The sequence below is a fragment of the Tarenaya hassleriana genome, unplaced genomic scaffold, assembly GCF_000463585.1.
Source record: "Tarenaya hassleriana unplaced genomic scaffold, ASM46358v1 Cleome1, whole genome shotgun sequence".
NCBI lineage: Eukaryota > Viridiplantae > Streptophyta > Magnoliopsida > Brassicales > Cleomaceae > Tarenaya > Tarenaya hassleriana.
In genome coordinates, this window is record NW_010960187.1 from 6,780,888 (window position 1) to 6,801,786 (window position 20,899).

At 40.6% G+C, this 20,899-nt stretch overlaps 6 protein-coding genes across 10 annotated transcripts in view; 3 read left to right on the forward strand and 3 right to left on the reverse strand.

The window, feature by feature from the left end:
- The window catches only part of LOC104816147 (pentatricopeptide repeat-containing protein At1g34160), a 2,309-nt gene extending 952 nt beyond the window's left edge, over positions 1-1,357 (forward strand). Inside the window, exon 2 of the mRNA XM_010544829.2 lies at positions 3-1,357. Coding sequence (XP_010543131.2) covers positions 3-1,312 — 1,310 coding nt within the window. The 3' untranslated portion in view covers positions 1,313-1,357. The remainder of the gene's footprint in view (positions 1-2) is intronic.
- Positions 1,358-1,464: 107 nt separating this feature from the next.
- Positions 1,465-3,967, reverse strand: LOC104816141 (sphinganine C4-monooxygenase 1-like). Its single transcript, XM_010544815.2, has 3 exons — positions 3,711-3,967; positions 3,056-3,402; positions 1,465-2,404 (listed from the first exon to the last, which is right to left on the reverse strand). The coding sequence occupies exons 2-3, from the start codon at positions 3,284-3,286 to the stop codon at positions 1,865-1,867; spliced, it is 771 nt and encodes a 256-aa protein (XP_010543117.1). The 5' UTR covers positions 3,287-3,402; positions 3,711-3,967; the 3' UTR covers positions 1,465-1,864.
- An 808-nt stretch (positions 3,968-4,775) lies between these two features.
- LOC104816153 (NAC domain-containing protein 17-like) lies at positions 4,776-7,794 on the forward strand. 2 transcript variants are annotated; one of them, XM_010544857.2, is made up of 6 exons: positions 4,776-5,290; positions 5,538-5,815; positions 5,905-6,192; positions 6,329-6,923; positions 7,104-7,514; positions 7,723-7,794. In XM_010544857.2, exons 1-5 carry the CDS (start codon positions 5,101-5,103, stop codon positions 7,484-7,486), a joined length of 1,734 nt encoding a protein of 577 aa, XP_010543159.1. In that variant the 5' UTR covers positions 4,776-5,100; the 3' UTR covers positions 7,487-7,514; positions 7,723-7,794. The 2 variants fall into 2 exon arrangements, with proteins under 2 accessions (XP_010543159.1, XP_010543151.1); XM_010544849.2 differs by lacking the exon at positions 7,723-7,794 and having other exon boundaries at positions 4,777-4,890; positions 5,091-5,290; positions 7,104-7,721.
- Positions 7,795-10,355: 2,561 nt separating this feature from the next.
- LOC104816172 (somatic embryogenesis receptor kinase 2) lies at positions 10,356-15,158 on the forward strand. 2 transcript variants are annotated; one of them, XM_010544878.2, is made up of 12 exons: positions 10,356-10,532; positions 10,859-10,956; positions 11,826-11,958; positions 12,063-12,134; positions 12,295-12,438; positions 12,630-12,701; positions 12,800-12,871; positions 13,188-13,300; positions 13,496-13,627; positions 13,739-14,080; positions 14,161-14,555; positions 14,666-15,158. In XM_010544878.2, exons 2-12 carry the CDS (start codon positions 10,863-10,865, stop codon positions 14,978-14,980), a joined length of 1,884 nt encoding a protein of 627 aa, XP_010543180.1. In that variant the 5' UTR covers positions 10,356-10,532; positions 10,859-10,862; the 3' UTR covers positions 14,981-15,158. The 2 variants fall into 2 exon arrangements, with proteins under 2 accessions (XP_010543180.1, XP_010543171.1); XM_010544869.2 differs by having other exon boundaries at positions 10,356-10,956.
- An 88-nt stretch (positions 15,159-15,246) lies between these two features.
- On the reverse strand, positions 15,247-18,418 carry LOC104816186. Of its 3 annotated transcripts, XM_010544889.2 has the most exons (7): positions 18,342-18,418; positions 18,151-18,205; positions 17,705-17,837; positions 17,507-17,610; positions 17,008-17,179; positions 16,542-16,682; positions 15,247-16,293 (listed from the first exon to the last, which is right to left on the reverse strand). In XM_010544889.2, exons 2-7 carry the CDS (start codon positions 18,198-18,200, stop codon positions 15,409-15,411), a joined length of 1,485 nt encoding a protein of 494 aa, XP_010543191.1. In that variant the 5' UTR covers positions 18,201-18,205; positions 18,342-18,418; the 3' UTR covers positions 15,247-15,408. The 3 variants fall into 3 exon arrangements, with proteins under 3 accessions (XP_010543191.1, XP_010543201.1, XP_010543209.1); XM_010544899.2 differs by lacking the exon at positions 18,342-18,418 and having other exon boundaries at positions 18,151-18,335; XM_010544907.2 differs by lacking the exon at positions 18,342-18,418 and having other exon boundaries at positions 17,705-17,872; positions 18,151-18,335.
- A 955-nt stretch (positions 18,419-19,373) lies between these two features.
- LOC104816203 (ATP synthase subunit delta, chloroplastic) lies at positions 19,374-20,347 on the reverse strand. The gene has a single exon (XM_010544912.1). It carries the CDS (start codon positions 20,287-20,289, stop codon positions 19,582-19,584), a length of 708 nt encoding a protein of 235 aa, XP_010543214.1. The 5' UTR covers positions 20,290-20,347; the 3' UTR covers positions 19,374-19,581.
- Between the last annotated feature and the right edge of the window lie 552 nt (positions 20,348-20,899).

Consider the following 20,899-nt stretch of genomic DNA (forward strand, 5'->3'; position numbering starts at 1 on the left):
CACGACGCTGTTGGATGCATACTCGAAGAATGGAGATCTCAGTAGCGCGCAGAAGCTGTTCGAAGAAATGCCGGTTAGAGATATCGCGTCGTGGAACGCATTGATAGCTGGATTAGCTTCGGGAAATCGAGCTTATGAAGCATTAGAATTGTACAGAAGAATGGAGAGCGACGGGATAAACCCTAATGAAGTAACTGTTCTTGGAGCTCTCGCAGCTTGTTCTCACCTGGGTGACATCAAGGAAGGGGAAAAGATTCATGGGTACGTGAAAGGTGCAAACTTGGATCAAAACGTGATAGTCTGCAATGCCATTATCGATATGTACGCGAAATGCGGGTTCATTGATAAAGCTTTCGAAGTCTTCGACCAAATCCCCGCCAAAAAGAGTGTGGTTACATGGAACACCATGATCATGGGGTTTGCAATACACGGAGAGGCATACAAAGCGCTGGAGATCTTCGAGCAAATGCATCACAACAACATCAAACCAGATGATGTTTCATACCTCGCAGCTCTATGCGCGTGCAATCACATGGGACTGACAGATCACGGGCTCGCCATATTCAACAGCATCTCTTCCAATGGAGTTGAGCCTAACATGAGGCATTACGGCAGCCTAGTCGATCTGCTAGGACGTGCAGGGCGGCTGAGAGAGGCTTACAATGTTATATCCTCGATCCCAATGGTGCCAGATCCAATACTATGGCAAAGCCTTCTCAATGCTTCACAGATTCATAAAAACGTAGAAATGGCAGAAACTGCATCGAAGAAATTACTGGAAATGGGTTCTGACAATGATGGAGATTTCGTTCTGCTGTCAAATATATATGCAGCGCATGGACGGTGGAACGACGTGGGAAGAGTGAGGGACACGATGAAGGCTAGATATGTGCAGAAAATTCCCGGTTTCAGCTACATAGAGGCCGAAGGAACTATTCATAAGTTCTACAATGGCGACAAGAGCCATGACAGATGGAGAGATATATATAAGAAGATCGACGAGATCAGGTTTAAGATCAGGGAGTTCGGTTACATGGCTGAAACAGGGTTGGTGTTGCATGACATAGGAGATGAAGAGAAAGAGAATGCCTTGTGCTTCCACAGCGAGAAGTTGGCTATGGCGTATGGTCTGATCATTACTGAGGAGGAGGATATGCCCATCCGAGTGATAAAGAACCTGAGGATATGCGGGGACTGTCATGTCGTGTTCAAGCACGTCTCGAAGATTTATAATAGAGAGATTGTTGTTAGGGATCGAGTTCGGTTTCATAGATTCAAAGATGGGTCTTGTTCTTGCAGAGATTACTGGTAACAGATGTGGAAAACATTGATTTTGTCTTAAGCTAGAAATTGAATAAAAGGCACTTGCTGTACTTATCTGCTTTTTTCAGATTCCATGCGGCGTTCTCGTCAACTGAGACAAAACGCTTAAACCAGACCAAAGTTTTTAAATCCCACTCTAACTGACGAATAAACACACTTCAGAAACAACTTCGGCTACAAATCGCGTGTATTCCTCAATACACACTCGGACAAGCCCTAGAACAAATTCAATAAATGTGTCTCAAGCATAACTCTTGACACTTCAAGCAAAATATTGCACAGTGCGGACAACCCCAAGTGGCATAAAACAACAAGGCAAATGGTGAGGTTGGCACAATAATAGCCTAGCAGTGAGTGAACAAACAAATCATCTGGTCCTCTTCCTTACTGGGCACAAGAAAGAGTCAGATGAAACACCAACCTCGGATATGAAGCCTAAGTTCAGGCAAAAACACACTTCTGGGTTGAACCATCTCTCTGTCGATAGAGAACTGGTCAGCTGAAGCAAGAGTGGAATTACTTGGCTTTTAAACAACTTTGGCTACTCTTTCTTCAACCTAGCCTCAAAACCTCCATCAGGCCGCTTCAGCAGATCATACGGCATGTGGGTTCCAAGAAGCCGGTCCCATATTGAGAAGAACGGCTGAGAGTAGTTATACTTAGTGCCCTGAAGCTGATGGTGGATGTCATGGTAGGCACTGTTGTTGTGAAAGAAAAGGTGAAAGATGTTGCCCGGCAACCACAGTCCACAATGATCATCGACTGTTTTTATCACAGCAAAGCAGAAGAAGATAACAGCCGTTCTTGCTGTCATTCCCGAGATGAGGAATGAAATTGCTCCACCAAATGTGTCCAGAAGGAGACCTTCGAGGGGATGATTGTAAAGGGCGCCAACTGCGTAAGGAACGACTAGCCTATGATGCTGGGAATGGATATGACGGTAGAGAAACTTGTTCTGGTGCATGTACCGATGGACAAAGTACTGCCAGGTATCCATGACAAACATTGCTACGATTATCTGCAAGATTTGAGCAAGAATAGATGGCTGTTCTACTTTCCCTGATGTTTGTGCTGATGTGAACTGTAGAATGAATAACATGAAAAACCAAGTTGTCTCAGTGACACACCAAGAAAACATGTTACAAGTCTTAAAAGATCTACATGAAACTCTGCTGAAACAAAGAGGAAGTGAATCACTGATCTCGGACGGTTTTGGAAGCAAAAGCAGTTTCTGTGGAACTAAAGACAGTGTAGGACCGAACTCCAAGTTAAAACCTCCAGAAACAAAAATTTTAAGCAACTTGCAAAGACATGAGCTAACAAGTTGAAACAACTAACGATGCTTGTGTTCTGCTTAAACCACTAGTGGGTTATGGATTTAAGGAGTTGCCAACTTCGTCAGCTACAAAGCAGGAAACATGACATCTTCGAATCTTATTCTCTAATCATTAATGCACTATTGAATTAAGCAATTTTAAAAGATCGTGAGCTAAATAACAAAAAATAAGGTAACGAATTTGAGCTTTCGGCACAAACCACTAGCTATTTCCTATATTAAGCTACTTTCGAGGCAATGAGCTAAGAAAATGGCAAAGTCCCATCTTTTTCTCCTCAAGTGACTAACGTGTAGCTGAAATTTAAGCAACTTTCAAGATCATGGGTCACAACCCCAAAGAATAACAGCCCATGATGCAGAAATAGGAGAAAAAGCTGATAGAATTCTTAGACAAACCAGGAAGAGGCCTTGGGCAACAGTAGCTTGAACGAGCTGTTGAAGCAACACACCCTTGACCACAGAACAGAGAGGAACCAAATTCTTCTCCTTCTCTTCCTTCTTGGTGTGAAGCCTGTACTTATCCAGAGATGGTAATAGCTGATAAAACCCGCCATACAACCAGTATACTATGATAGGGGCAAATGTCCCCATAGTTTCATCGCTTACATATCCTTCCCAAAACACCATTGTTGACACTTGGGCAAAACCCAGAAGCTAAAGATCCTCAAAATCCAGTCTTGTGGTGAGATTTCGATATATTCAGAGAGTAAAGCCTAGCATCAATCCAGAATCTCCGCAATTCCCTAACACATTGCCGAAGTAAAGGACAAAACGCAAATGTAATCAGTTTCAAGCAACGAAACAAACTTGAGCGACATGCAAAAGTCCAAAATATTCGCTCGATTTGCTTTCCGTTATGAGAGAAAGGGAGGGAGAGACGAGGGTTGAACTCAATCTAGTCAAATCATATCTGGATCGGGTAAAGCCCGACTTTCAGAAAACTTGGAAATTTCGTTGTGTAAAGACAAGTAGGAAAGGGAACATCAAAATTCTACGAATGGGGAAGAAAAGTGAAGTAAGGAAGGACGAGATGGCAGAAGGATAGACTCACAGAGATCAAGATCGATCATGGCGGCGAGAGAAGCTTCCGAAAGAGGAAAGAATTCCCGAATGTCAGTTCAGATCTGAAATGTTAAGTACATTTTCGGATTCGAGTTCGATGCAATTGAACAGAAAAGCTCGGAACCGTTGGTTTCGGCAGGAAATCTAATATTCTCTCCCTTTACAGAAAGTGAATATACTCTCTCCGATTTCAAAATTTTCCCGGAGGAATGGCTGTTTGGACGCCGAGAAAATGAGATATCATTGTTTATAGCAAAACGTCAAAAAGAAAAAGAAAAGCTTCGCATTATTACCACGGCGGCTCTGTCCCCCCCGGGTTTTAATTCCCCACTGGATGTATGCCACGTGTACCGTCAGATCTTGGTAAGCCGGGTTGGCTTTAACATTGTGGAATTTTGCTAATTTTAATTTAATTTATGATTTAGTAGTAGTAAAACAAACTAACTAAAAAACTATTATTTGTATTTATATTTTGATCTCAATATTGATTGTGTAATGTATTTTTTTTTCATAATTAATGATAAATTCATATATTATATTAAAAAGGTTGTTTTATGGTTATATTATCAATCCAAGCTAAATGAGCGCACTAATCAGTTCAGTTTAATTTAATTGCATTTGCATTTGTATAGGGATCAATTACGATTACTAACTTAATTTAAATTAATAAAAATTACATTATTTCATGTATATTTGATCTCAAGATTGATTATATAATGTCATAATTAATGATAAAGTCATATAATATGTTAAAGGTTGTTTTATCCCTATGTTACCAATCCAAGCTAAATGATCGCACCAATAATCAATTCAGTTATAAATTCAATTGCATTGGCATTTTACTAGGAATCAATTACGATTATTATCGTAATTTACATTAATAAAAATCACCCAAATAGCATTTTCTTTTTTAAAAAAAATTAATAAATATATTCGGCATCCAACCTTAAAAGCCCAGATCTTGATTTGTCGACCCAATAATATGTGGGCTGAGCTCGAAGCCCATTCACAACCCATAAAGGGTAGGACCGTTCCGTAAGTATGAACGGAATAGTTTTCGTGGAAATTTCATGTGACCAATAGGCTTTTGTTCCTTCTTGGCTCCTCGAATGATCAAATGTTCCGTCCTCTCTATCTTCTCTCTTTCTCCGTTCGATCAAGGCCCTACGGTTAGATCTCTCTCTCTCTCTCTCTCTCTCTCTGGGGGATCGTTTCTTATCATGTAGTGTAGTATCTTCTTCTCTTCTGAGTTCAAAGGAGCAAGAGAAGAAGCGGCTTCGGTGATCTGGGTTTCCTTCCCCGTTGTTGACCCGATTGATTTGTTCTACGGAGATTTTCGTTTTTTGACGTGAGGGGTCGGATTGGGCAGTGGGACGAGGATGATGGCGGATTCATCGCCCGATTCTTGTTTGAAAGGAGGTAGGTTTTGCGCCCCAGGGTTTCGATTTCACCCAACCGACGAGGAGCTTGTTGTGTATTATCTGAAGAGGAAGATCTGTGGGAGAAGGCTCAGAATCAATGTAATCGGTGTGGTCGATGTGTACAAATGGGATCCCGAGGAATTGCCTGGTAATTTCGTTGTCTGCTTTCCGCGATGTCCTTATTTGCTTTCGCCTTCGTTGACTAGGGTTGCTTTTCCCTGCTTGATCATGGTTCTGTCCTGACACCTGTTCAATTAGTCTGAGCCTTAGATGAAATCTGTTGTATCAGATGCTTATCTTTGTTCTGTTTCCAAGATCGATAATGAATGAATATTTGTCTTAGCATGGAGTTGTGTTGGCTTCAGTTCTCTGATCCATCTGGTAATTTTGAGCAGGCCAGTCACTGTTGAAGTCAGGAGATCGACAATGGTTCTTTTTCACTCCGAGGAGTAGGAAGTATCCCAATGGAGCTAGGTCTAGTAGAGGCACTGTTCATGGGTACTGGAAAGCTACAGGAAAGGATCGAAACATCGTGTATAATTCCCGAACCGTGGGAATCAAGAAGACTCTTGTCTTTTACAGAGGCCGGGCGCCTAATGGTGAACGAACTGACTGGGTCATGCATGAGTACACAATGGATGAAGAAGAACTCAGCAAATGTCAGAATGCTAAGGTATTAGGACATTCACAATCTTTTGTGTCTCTGTCTTTCTTGTCATCTATTGTCCCTAATTGATTTGGGTTTTTTTCTTCTTCGATCAGGATTATTATGCCCTTTACAAGCTGTACAAGAAAAGTGGAGCTGGTCCTAAAAATGGTGAACAGTATGGTGCTCCATTCCAAGAAGAAGAATGGGCTGATGATGATGACAAGGAAGAAACAGATTATGGTGCTGAGCCAGTGCCTCTTGCTGTTGAGTCTAATGGTGCTGCTTTTGTGGACGATGGTGTACTTACCCGTGATGATATCGAGGAACTCCTCAGAGGAATTGCAGATGCACCTGAAGTTCCTCCACGGCAAATCAACAATCTTCCTCATGCTTTTCATCAGGTCAGTTCCTTCTCTCATTGAAAGAGATAAAGATTAAATTTGGTAATATCACCGGCTGACATAGTGTAACAATGTATCATCCAACCAAAGAGTGCACCGCTTTCTTAACCTATATATATAATTTTTATCTTCATAGGTAAACAGCGAAGAAGATATTCAGAGCACACTGATGAATACCACTTCTGGCGAGATTTTCGTCCCCGAGCAAATCGAAGAGTTCATGCCTAGTAGTCAGCCATACGACAGGCACTTGAGTTTAGACTCTCTTGTGTCAGCTAACTCATTTGAGGCTACTGATGTCACATCGACTCCTCCCAGGACCATGGAAGTAGCACCTTTAGTGTTTGAGAAGGATGATTTCATAGAAATGGATGATCTTCTGATTCCTGATCTGGATGATTCTGCAATTGAACAACCTTTGCAGCCCTTTAACACTGACGGGTTGGTGGATGGCTTGAGTGAGTTTGACCTGTTGTTCCATGATGTCGCCATGTCTTTTGATATGGACCCAGTTTCTCAGGGAACAGCTCCAAATCCGTCCTCTATGAAGGAGCATCACCCACATCACGAGTTCCAGCAGCAGACTCCACAGTGCGAGGTGAACTACCTTTCAGATCCAAATGCAGTTGCTCCGAATCAATACAGCGGTGTTCTTTGGCTACAAGCTGAGAGGGGCGATCCCTTGGACGAGCAACAATATTATTCCGAAGCATTCGCTTCACCTTCATCAGGTATCTAGTTTCATAGCATGTCTCAGGGCACTCACTGATGAACTTTCTGATCGACCCTTGCCTGTGTTTGCCATTGACTCGAACCAAGACAATGATTTGATAATCTGCAAACGTTCTCTTGAATGTAGACCGTATGGCTTTTTCCACTGATAGCTTTGCCGATATTCCTCGTTTACTTAGGTGTGATTAGCGGGTCGACAAATCCTCCGACGGCAGCAAGTGCCCAAGACCCGGGAGGCCAAAATTGCCCCGGAAAAACTACGACAAGGAGCCAGTTCTCTAGTGCACTGTGGTCACTCATGGAATCTATACCATCCACACCAGCTTCTGCATGTGAGGGTCCTCCTCTGGACCGAACCTTTGTGCGTATGTCTAGCTTCAGCCGGATCAGGTTCACGGCCAAAGCAAATGGAACCTCCTCCGTGTCTAACCACACAGCCGCCGTAGCGAAGAAGTCTAGAAGGAACAGAGGTTTTCTTCTCTTATATATTCTTGGTGCTTTGTGTGCCATCTTGGGGATGTTCATGGCCACAGTCAGAATCTCAGAGAGATCCATCCCCTAGTCGAAGAAACGAAACTCCACAGCCTTTGGTAAGTTAGAGAAAGAAAAAACACGGAATCCACCACCAGTGTTTCAAGGGTGCGTGGCCTATCAGATACATACATGAACCTTTAGTATTGTACAGAGCTTGATTCCTTGAAAATAAGGGGTAAAACAAAAAAAAAAGTTTTTTTTTTTGTTAATTGATCATCGTTACATTGTGTGGAATCTGATAGGTAAGAATTTTGTTCTTTTCAGGAGTGTGTGAATGTGTGCAAGTGTAATAGATATGCATAATACATACTGTTTCTTCAGTTCCATGGGCGTGAACTTGTACCGGTGTTCTCGACCTCGTCGTGGTGGTTGCCATCCTGAGCCGCCGTGGAGCCGCCGCCACCACCGGCTCGCCCGAGGAAAGAGAGTAAGATGCGAAGGAAACGGCAAGCTTCAGATACAGTGGAGCATATCCCGACGATGCAGCCCGCCGAGGTTTCCTCTGCTCTGCTCATTTAAAAGATGAAGACAACAACATCGAGTTTAGGATATTCGGCGGTTCGGGTCCTGTGGACCGACACGAGTTGGGCTGAGTTGGTGTGTGCGAGCCATTTCAGGTGAGTCGACACGTTGCATGCCTTAATCTCGAAGCAATATATATTTTATATCAAATAATTTATGGGGCCTAAATGAAGGAACTTGGACCGGCCCTTTACAACCTTGATATAATAAAAGAAGGCCCATTAGCATATGCTTAGGGCCCAACAATATTGCATATATAATGTATCGACCCTGCTTTCATTCATTAGCCGTAATATTTGAATAATATAAATTGTGTGACGTTTTAATTTTATGGTCGAATAAATATTAAACATATACAATAAACAAAAATATTCTTTATCTCACTTCGATATCTCTCTTTTTTTTAAAATAGTAAAATACAATATCTCCTCAAACTTCTTACCTAATTTTTTAAAATATATTCAAACTTGTTTTTTTTTCTTTGAAAGAATATATAATTAGGTTGGAATCACTATTGGGGAAGATTATTGGGGGGCCGGAAACCTAACAAATAAGAAAGAAAAAAAACTGTAAAGCTGAGAGACACACATGCTCGAAAGAATGAAAAGCCTACGACCTTTTTATATGTGGATCCCACCGCTCATTTCTCTCGTAAAACTTTTATATATATATATATATATATATATATATATATATATATATTAAATTGACAATAATAATAATAATAATCAAAACTCAATTTTATTTTAATGTATAATAGCTAACGTACAAGGGTTTATAATATTAATAAATATCCAATTTTATTCTTTCGTAAAATAGCTCAATACACACGCGCGAATGATCAAGCATGCGTAATTATTATGTACGTTCTTATCATTTTATAAACCGCTTTTTTCAAATCTCATAGGGGTTGACATTTGCCATTTTTTTTTCTTTGGACCGACCGACCTTTGACTGTTTGCAAACGTGACCGAACAAAATTTCGAAGGCTTTTATGCAATGGATAGAATATGTTATTTCTTCTGCAATTTTTTATTACGTTCGTTATGGATAAGGGTAACAATTGGTGTTGACGAAATTTTTTAAAAAAAAAGATAAGTTTTTTGCCTACAAAATTTGAAGTTTTTCTTTTTTCGTTTTATTCCATAAAAAAATGTAGAAATGATTTTTAGAAAGGTCAAAAAAAGGCCACTAAATATTTTGTAGCTTTTTTTTCTGTCAAATAAACGGGATTGGTGGCAAGGTCTGATTTTGACATGCAATGTCCTTTTTATTTCGACTACGTTGAAAAAAAAAACAAACATCTCTTTTTTTTTTCTCGTCATTCTGAAAAACATTTTTTTTAGAAAAATAGTTATACAAAAAAAACGCATTATTTATTTATAGAAAAAATAGGAAACGATGAATATTCAAGGGAAACCATTTTGGAATTGGTTAAATTCAACACCATTTCATCAACTTCGGTTGCCATCAATTCAATTTTAGAAATATTGGGTTCTTATAATTTGTCATTATTTTTTATTTTCTATTATTTTAAATGTATGATTCTTTTGACTAGGGGTGGATGTTTCGGGAAACGGTTCGGGTTCGTGACGGAATTGATCGGTTCGATTTTTTCGGTTTTACAAAAATAGGTACCAATCGGGTTTTTTATTATATTCGGTTCGGTTCAGTTTCGGTATCGGTTCGGTTCGGTTCTGGATTTTATTAAAAAAATGATAGGTTTCCTTTAAAAGTATTCGATTTTTCGGTATTTTTAAAGTTCGGTTCGGTTCGGTTCGGTTCCAGAAAAATTCGATTCCCTAAAAATGGTACCGTTCAAAAAATAACAGCGGTTTTGGATCGAAAAAAATACCGTTTTAACGGTTCGATTCGGTCCGGTTCCGAAGAATCGAACCGAAACGCTCGACCCTACTTCTGACCGTGTGTGTGTGTGTGATCCCCTAGAGGTAAAGAGGTAAAAAAGGGCACGTAAGTACGCAGAAATCCAATTGGTTTCTGTGGTTGAGTCTGACGTGGCAGTATAGTGGGACCCACAGGAACTTTGACTATAAAACGGGGTTTAGGAGAAGAAACTCTCACGTCACGTTCGACGATTCTACGGGTCCGAGTTTCACGTTTCCCTGTAGTAACTACAGGTCCGAGTTAATAAAAGAATACATTATATATATTCGACGATTCTACGGGTCCGAGTTTCTACGGGTCCGAGTTTCACGTTTCCTTTATAAATTCAAATATTGTATTCTTTTATTAACTTTAATTTTATAAATTCAACTTTTAAAAATTAATAAACAAAACTATCTAAACTCTTTTTAAAATAAAATTCAATAAATCTAATAAACTATGACTCTTGAAAATCCAAGTGATTAACACAATGAACAGAGTTATTTTAAATTTTATCATCGTGGCCAGTGGCGCACCTTCAGGGAGAGAGAGAGCACAATGAGAGCCATCTCTGGAAGGAGCGGCTTTAGAGAATGAAGGCTGTTTCAGAAGAACACAGAGAAAGAGGAATTTAAAAATAGAAAGTGGAAACCTTTTGCTCTGAAAAGGCACGAAAAGATTTGAAAGGGTTCTAGCTGAATCCTCTTTTTTTTTTTTTTCTGAATTGATTTTCATCTGGGGTCTGAAAATCACCAAAAATCTCACGCCTTTTTCACCTGGGTCGTGGCTGTTACTGCTGCTTTCCTTGGCCCTTTTTGTTTTCTGGGTATGTCACAAATGAGAGAGATCGAGGGTGATCTCTTAGATCGAAAGATGGAATCTGGAGAGGTCATGGTGTGATTTGGGGGCTAGGGTTTTCTCTTCGCACGGTCATGGCGGTGACAGGTTTTGTTTGGATCTAAGGGTGATCTTGGTTACACTGTGGTTTTGTCAGAAAAATGGAACTTAAAAAGCTTGAAGATTGCGGTCTTGTCTGGTTGATCTCTCTGCTCCTACTGAATCCATTATGGCTTGCCTCCTCCAACGTGGAAGGTCAGTTCTCTTCTGTTCTTGTTCCTCTTTTTTGGTCCATTTAAAGCCCTTTTCGCCTTCGATCACTTTCAGCGGTACACTCATGCTGCAAAAAAAAGCCGAGATTCTTTGGTCTTTGTCGCTGTTGTGAAAGAATTTTGTGAATCTGTTCCTGTTTGAAGGATTCGAGTTTGTTTTCACAACGCCCTTTATCTATAATTTTGAACCTGGGGGTTTTAATTCTCGATTTTCACTTTCTTTATTTGGCATTATCTGAATACCTAGATCAGCTGAAAGCTCTAGCTTGATGATTCCCTGACGATCTTTGTTCTGTTGTCCTCTTTAGGATACTGATCTTCACCTGAAAATTTAACCCTCATGTATAATTTGGTTGAATGGCCATAAAATCTCGGTAATCAAATTCATTTACCATGTCCAAAATGCTATTTTTGGCCAAGACCCCGCTAAAGAATCTGTGAAGAAACCACTGGATTTCGGAAATCAGAAAGTATAACATAACCAGAAGCTTGATGCCAGTGTTTGGATGCTAAATGTAAGCTATGTTGCGCTAATGGCATCGCCTGTAAAAGGAAAAGAATCTCTTTTTTTCCACTTGGAGTGTTTTTGGCTTCTGGTTCAAATAACAGAGATCATTGTCATCCATGCTTAAAATGCCAATACCTGAAAGCTGGAATCTTTTGGGAGGATGTGATCTCTTCATCCAAAGGGGAAATGTAACATGTAACCTGCTTTTGGTTTACGTGTAAAAGCCGCCAAAATTCATCTTCCCTGTGCCTTGAGAGTTGGGGTTTTAACTCGTCAGAGATTAGAACTATAAGTGTGATTTTAACTCTTCCTGAAAAACTAGCTCTTGTGAATGTGTTAAACAGGTGATGCACTTCACAGTTTGAGAGCTAATTTGATTGACCCGAGTAACGTCTTGCAAAGCTGGGACCCTACCCTTGTCAATCCGTGCACTTGGTTTCATGTAACATGTAATAACGACAACAGTGTTATAAGAGTGTGAGTATATCTCTTCACTGCCCACTGATGTTATTGATTTAGTGTATCTGAAGCTCTTGTGTTACTTACTGTTCTTCATTTCTTGTCTGTTTCTGGATTCTCAGTGATCTTGGAAACGCTGCTTTGTCTGGTCAATTGGTTCCCCAGCTTGGTCTACTCAAGAATTTGCAGTACTTGTAAGTTTATGCCAAAGAGAAGTCATAATAAACATCGATAAAATACTGGAAATGTGATGCAATCAATTTTTATAGACATTTTTCTTCTGTTTATTTCATCACAAATTTTGTAAATTTTTCCTGGGGATGTTATTTGATATGGCATTGTGGTTTATGACAGGGAGCTTTACAGTAATAACATATCGGGTCCTATTCCAAGCGATCTGGGGAACCTAACAAACCTAGTGAGTTTGGATCTTTATTTAAACAGCTTCACTGGTCCTATTCCAGACTCTCTGGGCAAACTCTCAAAGCTGCGGTTTCTGTAAGAATTTCCTTTCTCCTCTATTATCGTCACAAATCTCTGTTGATAAAATCACACTATATGTCACACTTGATTAAATTTTTATGTAGAATTGTATCTAAAAGTACGTAGATTATCGATATCTCAATTTCAAATGATTTGCACACAAGATAAATACTTATGTACGGTTTGAACGTTTGTGGCAACGATAGTCGGCTCAACAATAACAGTCTTAGCGGACCGATTCCCATGTCATTGACTAATATCTCAACCCTTCAAGTATTGTGAGTATTCTTCGATCAATTTCACTTCCTGTGTTCTATCGGAGATCTCATCCAGACTTGTAATCCGTGTGATATTCTTACTCTCTCGTGGAATTCAGGGATCTATCAAATAACCGTCTCGCTGGTTCTGTTCCCGACAATGGCTCCTTCTCGCTTTTCACTCCTATCAGGTCTGATGAATTTCATTTTCCCTGGAGAGCCTTTATCCATTTCTAGTAGACTCTATATTGGAATATCATCAGGCCAAATCATTGAGAAAACTAGAGATGAATGGATAAAAAACATGCTTGAATTCATTGCCCTGCTGATGGAATCCATGTGTTGTAGTCATTCCAACTCTCTGTTTTTGGATTAAATTCTAAGACAGACGCATTTTTGGAAGATTCTATCTTGCATAATGTTATTACAGTCGGTTCACATGACCAAGTAATTTTTCATTACATAATGTAATGTCTTAAGTTTGACAAATTGGTTTCTTCCGTACAGTTTTGCTAACAACTTGGATCTTTGTGGCCCGGTTACCGGCCGTCCCTGCCCTGGATCTCCTCCATTTTCTCCTCCACCGCCATTTATACCGCCACCCCCTGTTCCTACACCAGGTAAGTAAACAAGTAGAACGTAAAGCTTTGAACTTTTATATCCACCTGTGATTCGGAACAGGTCGAGAAAAACATTTCCATTCAGGAGAATTTTTCAAGTTTCATACATTTGCAGGCTTTCAATGGTGTGCTTGTGTGATTTGCGTTATTTCTATAAAAATTTCCAATATGCTTTTGTTATTCAAAACTTTTCAGCTGGGTATAGTTCCACGGGAGCAATTGCTGGAGGAGTTGCTGCTGGTGCTGCTTTGCTGTTCGCAGCTCCTGCTTTAGCGTTTGCTTGGTGGCGCAGAAGAAAACCTCTAGAATTCTTTTTTGATGTACCAGGTTAGTGCTTCATTTCCGCGTTTTCAGAAAAATGAATACTTTGTGATATGTTATACGAGCTTCATAGGATTAAAAAGTTTTGTTTTTTCTTCTGGGTTTCACTGATCACAGCCGAGGAAGATCCCGAAGTTCATTTGGGACAGCTCAAGCGGTTCTCTTTGCGAGAACTGCAAGTTGCGACCGATGGTTTCAGCAACAAGAACATATTGGGCCGAGGTGGGTTTGGGAAGGTCTACAAGGGTCGTCTTGCCGATGGTTCATTGGTCGCCGTCAAAAGACTTAAAGAAGAGCGTACACCCGGCGGCGAGCTTCAGTTTCAGACAGAGGTGGAGATGATAAGCATGGCGGTTCATAGGAATCTACTAAGATTACGCGGGTTCTGTATGACCCCGACTGAGAGACTTCTCGTCTATCCTTACATGGCTAATGGAAGCGTCGCTTCGTGCTTAAGAGGTTGTGTCTTCGATTCCTTTTTTTTTAACCGAGCAAATGAGTGATTTGTCTAAAATGGCATAGAATCCATCTTTTTGCAGAACGTCCCCCGTCTCAGCCACCTTTAGATTGGCCTACGCGAAAGCGGATTGCGTTAGGATCGGCGAGAGGACTGTCTTACTTACACGATCATTGTGACCCGAAAATCATTCATCGTGATGTGAAAGCTGCGAACATTCTCTTGGACGAGGAATTCGAGGCTGTGGTGGGTGATTTCGGGCTGGCCAAGCTGATGGATTACAAAGACACGCACGTCACCACGGCGGTGCGGGGAACGATCGGGCACATAGCTCCCGAGTATCTCTCCACGGGAAAATCGTCAGAGAAGACTGACGTTTTCGGTTACGGAATCATGCTTCTCGAACTGATCACGGGTCAAAGAGCGTTTGATCTCGCTAGACTGGCAAATGACGACGATGTTATGCTTCTTGATTGGGTAAAGATGGATGATTTTACACAGAAAAAGCATGAAATTTTGATGAATTTCCAGATACCCAAAAGAATAAAGTTGCAAACTTTTGGTTCTCTGTTCCTGGATTTGATCAGGTGAAAGGCCTATTAAAGGAGAAGAAACTGGAAATGCTCGTGGATCCTGATCTGCAGAACAATTACACAGAATCAGAAGTAGAACAGCTCATCCAAGTGGCTCTTCTCTGCACACAAAGCTCGCCAATGGAAAGACCCAAGATGTCAGAGGTTGTACGGATGCTTGAAGGCGACGGTCTCGCCGAGAAATGGGACGAGTGGCAGAAAGTGGAGGTTCTCAGACAAGAAGTGGAACTCGCACCTCATCCCGGTTCGGATTGGATCGTTGATTCGACAGATAATCTTCATGCAGTTGAGTTGTCTGGTCCAAGATGAGACATTTTTTTTATGTATCAATCTGACACAACATAAGAGAGAAGGGAACAGAGGGAAACAAAAGGGTCCCTGATTTTTTTTTTCTTGAGATTTTTTAGGGCTTTTTTCTGTTTTTTTTTTTCACGAGAGAATAGCAATTGAAGTGTTGTGTAAGCTCATCATCTTCGTCTTGTATTCATTACATTATCTGCATATAAGCTGTTGTTGTGACTAAAATCTGTCCTGTTTCTGCGTTCGTGTCCGAATTCTGATCCAACAGAACATCAAATCACGAACTTATTTTAAACATTATCACTCGCACAAGTTCTGTACAATACAACACATGTATTTCTCACTGAGAAAACTCAAGAACAGCATTCAAGAACCGTCAAACACATTGTTCTTTTGCATATGTGAAAACAAACAGAGCAAAAATGAAATATACAGAGTTAAGAATCATGGGGAGGTCTTGAATTCTCTGGAAAAGTACGAGAACCATGTGAACTGTCTGGATTCTGCGACGGGAAGAGATTCGGGTACGAGAAATAGGGATCATCATCCATTGAAGGCAGTCTCTGTGGTTGGTGGTCGTGATTCTGTTCAAGGCTGAATCTTTCAAGTGATGGAAGATCACCAAAGCTGCTGTTCGAGGAGTTCTGATGATCGAAGCATGGATTTTTTACGCTGGTCGGCGATTCTTTGCCATGAAAAGGGTTCTCAGAAGGAATCTCTGGAGGCTGGTCGGTATTCTTCTTTGTAAGTTCAGTGATTCTGAGCTGTGCGAGACTCGCGGCTGAACGGGCTGCTGCTGCTGCAAGCTCTGCTGTTTCGGCTGCAGTCTGAGCGGCTGCCAAGACATCCTTCAGGTCCATGCCAGCTTTTGTCCGAAGATCATCGGTTGGAGAATAATCGCCCCACTTCACAGTATCGGAGTCTGGGACATGTGATGGTGGAGAAACATAAGACGAAAACCCTTGATCCTCTACCATCTTGCTGCTCGATTTCTCGGGAGACTCATCCTGCTTAGAGGTTGATTTATTCTCCGACTCAAAAGCCAATTCCTCAGAGGTATGTTCATCATGAGATCCGGCATCTTTTGCTGATTCTTGTACGTTTTCAGGGCTTTGGGAGATTGCTGATGGCGCAGTCGAGGCAGTACCAGGACTTGGCCGCAGAACAACATTTGGAACCTCGGGAAAATCTAATGTTTCAAAGTCAGAGTCAGAATCCGATTGCTCCTTTTTGGCTGAAACATGTGCAGAATGTGACGCTTCATCACGCTCCTCCTTTTGTAATGGCAACTTAGAGCCGCCGCCAAATTGCTTTGCCCCGTCCTGAGGAGAAAAAAGACGATTTAGGAGATTTAGACATGGGAAAATGCGCTCAAGGTGGAAGATATTTACACCCCCGTGTTCAAGAAGAATGTGGTCGGGTATATTATATATGTATGTATTGTATACCCTGCATCTGAATATCCATCATCAGAAATGCAGATTCAGTGTTTGCTGAACCACGTCTCATAAACGTTACTGGTCAAACCCTCTGAGAAATAGAACAATCAAGCAGGGGAACAAGTACTCACGAGGAGATCTTCATGAGATTTGAAGAACTCGGTTTCTGTAGGAGCAGGGTCCCAATCAAGTTCATGCTCTTCCGCTATATCCTTGAGAAGTTTCAGTTTAGTTTCCGGTGAAGGTGCTCGTACAGACAGCAACTCCACCAACTGTAACCGTAATCAAAGATAAAAGCATATAAAAAACACGAACATTTCATTCCAGCTGAGCCTTTCTTATTGTATAGCCTCAAGACAAGACTTTTATAAATCTCAATATTCACCATTACCACTATATCTCTAGATCTATATCCGGAAAAATGGTTAGATCTAATTCCACAGACAGAAACATAACCCAATGATACATAGATACTAAAACAAACGATAGAAATGAATTATTTTGCACTGCATAGGTCAATCAATGCAATTGGATCAATATATGTTAGCTTCGTTCCATCGATCTAAATATTTTCACCGCCATTGAAATTGGACGTACCTTACGATTAACACCGCAGTCCGGTCTAAGCTCGGCTGCTGCTGCAACAAATTCCTTTCCATACTTGGAAACAAATGACATCTGGACCTGCTGCAACTCTGGCAAGTCGGCACACCTTGGTGCAGCAAAGCATACACTCGATATCGCTTCTTTTAAATCTAGAGGACATTCCCTACAAGATTCAAAACAGGAAGGATCTCCAATGCTCAGAACTCACTTTCTTGGTCAACAAATTGAGATCGAATAATTAAAATAAACGGTCCTTTCATGTACTATCAAAGAGAAAGAACCCTGAAGTTATGAACTTCTTTCAAAACGATAAATAGTCAGAAGGCAAGTCTTTCACCTATGAAACATAACCAAGGACAAAACCGAAAGAGGGCACTGAAATTCAAGATTTGATTTCCCCCCCGACAATTAAACAGATGAAACATGAACAGACAGAATGAAGCCAGGCCACAGCACAATGTGAATATATAGATTTCCAAGAATGAATAACCTTTGAGCCTCGATAACCGGAAGACGAACAGCGATGAGCTCACAGAAGAGCTCAAGGATTTCTTGAGCAGCCATCATCTTCTCTTCCCTCACAATATGTTCCACCTGAGAGAAGATCAAAGTAAAGAGCTTTATCAAACAGATCCACAGAGTCAGAAGACCATGAACAAAGCAAATGAAGCTAGCAAAGCGTATATACCCGAATTCGGGCAGTGGCTTCTTGACCAGTCTCGAGAAGCTTTGAGATTTCGCGACGCATTTGCTTTATCTGCACCTCTCTTCGATTCCGAAGCAGCTTTATCCGAGGAACCGTTAACTTGAGCAAGGTTTTGCTGCGTAAGTTACAGAACCCAACATGAGAAAGTGTCTGATGATCAGAAGAAAAAAAAAATATTACAGATTGAAATCGCCAAAGGTCGAAGACAGTAGAAAAAAACTAAGGGACTTTCAAGCATTCTGATTCACAGCTCTATCAAAATATTCCCCCACGATTCTTCCGAAATTTTCGATGATGCACAGAATTCCGGGAAAATTTGTGGAGATTCTTCAAAAGCGAAGGAATCGAATCAAAGAGCATTCCTTTTGGAAAACCCAAATTTCAAAATCCTAAAAAGGACACAGGAGACAGATTGAATCAGCGGGTACCATTTTGAAGCTTTGAAGCCCTTGTTGAAGAACGAATCGAGCATCGACATGATCCCTGACAAGCAGCAGATTAGATACAAGAAACAGATCGACCAAAACTCAACAGACAAATTATACGCATCAATTCTGAAAAGCAAAATAAACGAAAACACAGAAGATTATCGGGCTTTATCACGAAACCGCAAGCTTACAGGGATTTTACTTCTCAACAAAGGATTTTTTTTTTTTTTTTTTTTTTTTTCTCAGAGGAGACGAAAGGAAGAATAAATCATTTGGTTTGGTTCCTCGCGGAGTTCAAAGTTTTTTTTTATTTTTTATTTGAAAATAATTATATATTTCTAAGGTTTCATTATTTGCTCGTTAAACTTTAAGTGAATTGAAAGTGGGCTGACTTGGCCCAATTTCATACTTTGGGCTTCAAAACTTGCGAATCATGCTTACATTTGATTTTAGATGGATAATTATTTATTTATGCATACTTTTAAAATATATTTAATATTTATGCGTGCAATATGCTCTTGTTAATTGGTTTGGTTCCTCGCGGAGTTCAAAGTTTTTTTTTATTTTTTATTTGAAAATAATTATATATTTCTAAGGTTTCATTATTTGCTCGTTAAACTTTAAGTGAATTGAAAGTGGGCTGACTTGGCCCAATTTCATACTTTGGGCTTCAAAACTTGCGAATCATGCTTACATTTGATTTTAGATGGATAATTATTTATTTATGCATACTTTTAAAATATATTTAATATTTATGCGTGCAATATGCTCTTGTTAATCACCATATTTCTAGTATTACATACATTAAAATTACGGTAGTTTCCGTCGGATAACATTACTAACGCAAGAGTAAATAGAAACAAATAAGGTTCGACCTACAAATTATTTATTTATTTTATTGGATATACTAATAAAATTATCATAAAAAAGTATTTTTTAAATTATTTTTTTTTTAAATTTCTTGTGTATAAAATTACATGTATAGAATTTTCGCGGGGTATAAGGAGATAAATATAAAATCATGGGATATACAATTAACAAGAGTTCGACATCAATGGGTTTTATTCGTGAAGCAAGTGGACTGAGTTCAGCGATTTGAATTCATATGAAAATTATTATTCAATAAATTATAAATCTAACATGTTAATTGATTAAATTCAAATTTTTATACCGCACACACCAAAGTTTTAATTACCTTGTATATGTTAAACTACAAACTCAAATTTCATAAATTCAACATCACATTCACGCAATTTGCAAACATGTTCTTCCACACATTTGGGAAGTTACGTTCTATCAATTGGTTCAGTTCTGGCAATGAACAACCACGAACACTGCTATATATGTTGATATATTAAATCTACCGAAAAGAATAGATTTGATTGCACACAAAAAGGGGAAACGAGTTTTGGATTTGAATTATACACAGACTCAGGTGGCTAACTGAATCTCGCCGAGGTCGAGCTGAGCGGCGATGTCCTCCAGCTGCTTCTTCACGCTCATGTCGATAAGCTTCGACCCCGAGTTCCCGTATCGGATCGTGAACCCAGCCACCAGGTCCGGGTCGATCACCGTCTTGACCCTCACGTTCTTCGCCCCTGTCAGCTTCTGCACTTGCTTCGCTATCTGCGCCAGCTGCGGCGGCTCCAGCTTCACCACCGAGCTCACCACCGCCAGCTCCGTGTCCGTCAGCTTGTTGTACACCGCCTCGAACTCCTTCACGATCTCGGTCACAATCTCGATCCGGTTCGCGTCCACCAGGATGTTCAGGAAATTCGCCGTGTGAGGCTGCAGCGATGACGATTTCACGATCTCGTCGAGGACCTGGCGTTTTTTCTCAACGTCCACCGTCGGATTTGCGAAGAAGTCGACGACCTGCTGGTCCGAGAACACCTTCTCGATCTTCTCCACGTCGGCACTCGTCGTGTCCAGAGTATTGTTCGACTTCGCTACGTCGGCAAGAGCCGTCGCGTAGCTTCCCGCCGCCGTCGCGGACATCCTTGCTCCGGCGGCACCGCCACCGCGGCGTCCGATTCGGAGTGGGAAGGTCATCCGAAGTGGGAGAGACCTCGATATTTGAGCTGACGATGGAAGGAGCTTGGATTGCATAGAAACAAGGGTTTGGTGGAGAGACGCCATTGCAGACGGAGAGGGAGAGAGGGAGGGGAGAGAGAGAATGCGGTTTCTCGACGACGGGAAGGGTGGAGGAGAAGGTAAGTTGTGGTGCAGAAAAAACGAACGGTTGCGATCTTAGGATGTGGAAAGATCGACGGTGCAGAAAGGATGGCTTATCTTGAGTAGCTTTCAGAAGGATAGGCTAATTGTTAAGAGGAAGCGAGAAGCCGCCACGTGGACTAATACGAGACACAGGAGATTTTGTGCTTTGGATGGACTTAAAAGGCAGTTATTTGAATAATTGAAACCAATTAACACTCGTTATTGTATATAATCAGAAAATTTTAAAATGACTAAATCGCCCCCCCCCCCCCCAAAAAAAAAAAAAGGGCCCTTACGACGATTACTGGGCACGTTGCTTCGTTTTACCATAATTTTTTTTAAAAAAAGGGAAACACATTTTATTATCAAAGAAAAAAAAGCAACAAAGAGAAGCAAAGACAGAAAAACAGATTTAACAAAGAAAAAAAGACAAAAACAGAGAGAAAAAAAATAAAATAAACGCAAAATCCAAAACCAAATAGTTCAAAGCCATAATAATATAACTGCAGAGACAGTACAAGATTATGGCTGG

Bases quoted from the DNA above. Each gene is read 5' to 3' on its own strand.
- LOC104816141 (XM_010544815.2), bottom strand. From the start codon at position 3,286: ATGGTGTTTTGGGAAGGATATGTAAGCGATGAAACTATGGGGACATTT. The intron at 2,405-3,055 runs GTTTGTCTAAGA...TTCATTCTACAG, and splicing joins TTGCCCAAGGCCTCTTCCTG to TTCACATCAGCACAAACATC.
- LOC104816186 (XM_010544889.2), bottom strand. From the start codon at position 18,200: ATGTCGATGCTCGATTCGTTCTTCAACAAGGGCTTCAAAGCTTCAAAA. The intron at 17,180-17,506 runs GTTATTCATTCT...TGAATCTTGTAG, and splicing joins CCGGTTATCGAGGCTCAAAG to GGAATGTCCTCTAGATTTAA. The intron at 16,683-17,007 runs GTACGTCCAATT...TTACGGTTACAG, and splicing joins ACTGCGGTGTTAATCGTAAG to TTGGTGGAGTTGCTGTCTGT.
- LOC104816203 (XM_010544912.1), bottom strand. From the start codon at position 20,289: ATGGCGTCTCTCCACCAAACCCTTGTTTCTATGCAATCCAAGCTCCTT.
- LOC104816153 (XM_010544857.2), top strand. From the start codon at position 5,101: ATGATGGCGGATTCATCGCCCGATTCTTGTTTGAAAGGAGGTAGGTTT. The intron at 6,193-6,328 runs GTCAGTTCCTTC...TTATCTTCATAG, and splicing joins TTCCTCATGCTTTTCATCAG to GTAAACAGCGAAGAAGATAT. The intron at 6,924-7,103 runs GTATCTAGTTTC...TCGTTTACTTAG, and splicing joins ATTCGCTTCACCTTCATCAG to GTGTGATTAGCGGGTCGACA.
- LOC104816172 (XM_010544869.2), top strand. From the start codon at position 10,863: ATGGAACTTAAAAAGCTTGAAGATTGCGGTCTTGTCTGGTTGATCTCT. The intron at 10,957-11,825 runs GTCAGTTCTCTT...TGTGTTAAACAG, and splicing joins TGCCTCCTCCAACGTGGAAG to GTGATGCACTTCACAGTTTG. The intron at 12,439-12,629 runs GTAAGAATTTCC...TGGCAACGATAG, and splicing joins CTCTCAAAGCTGCGGTTTCT to TCGGCTCAACAATAACAGTC.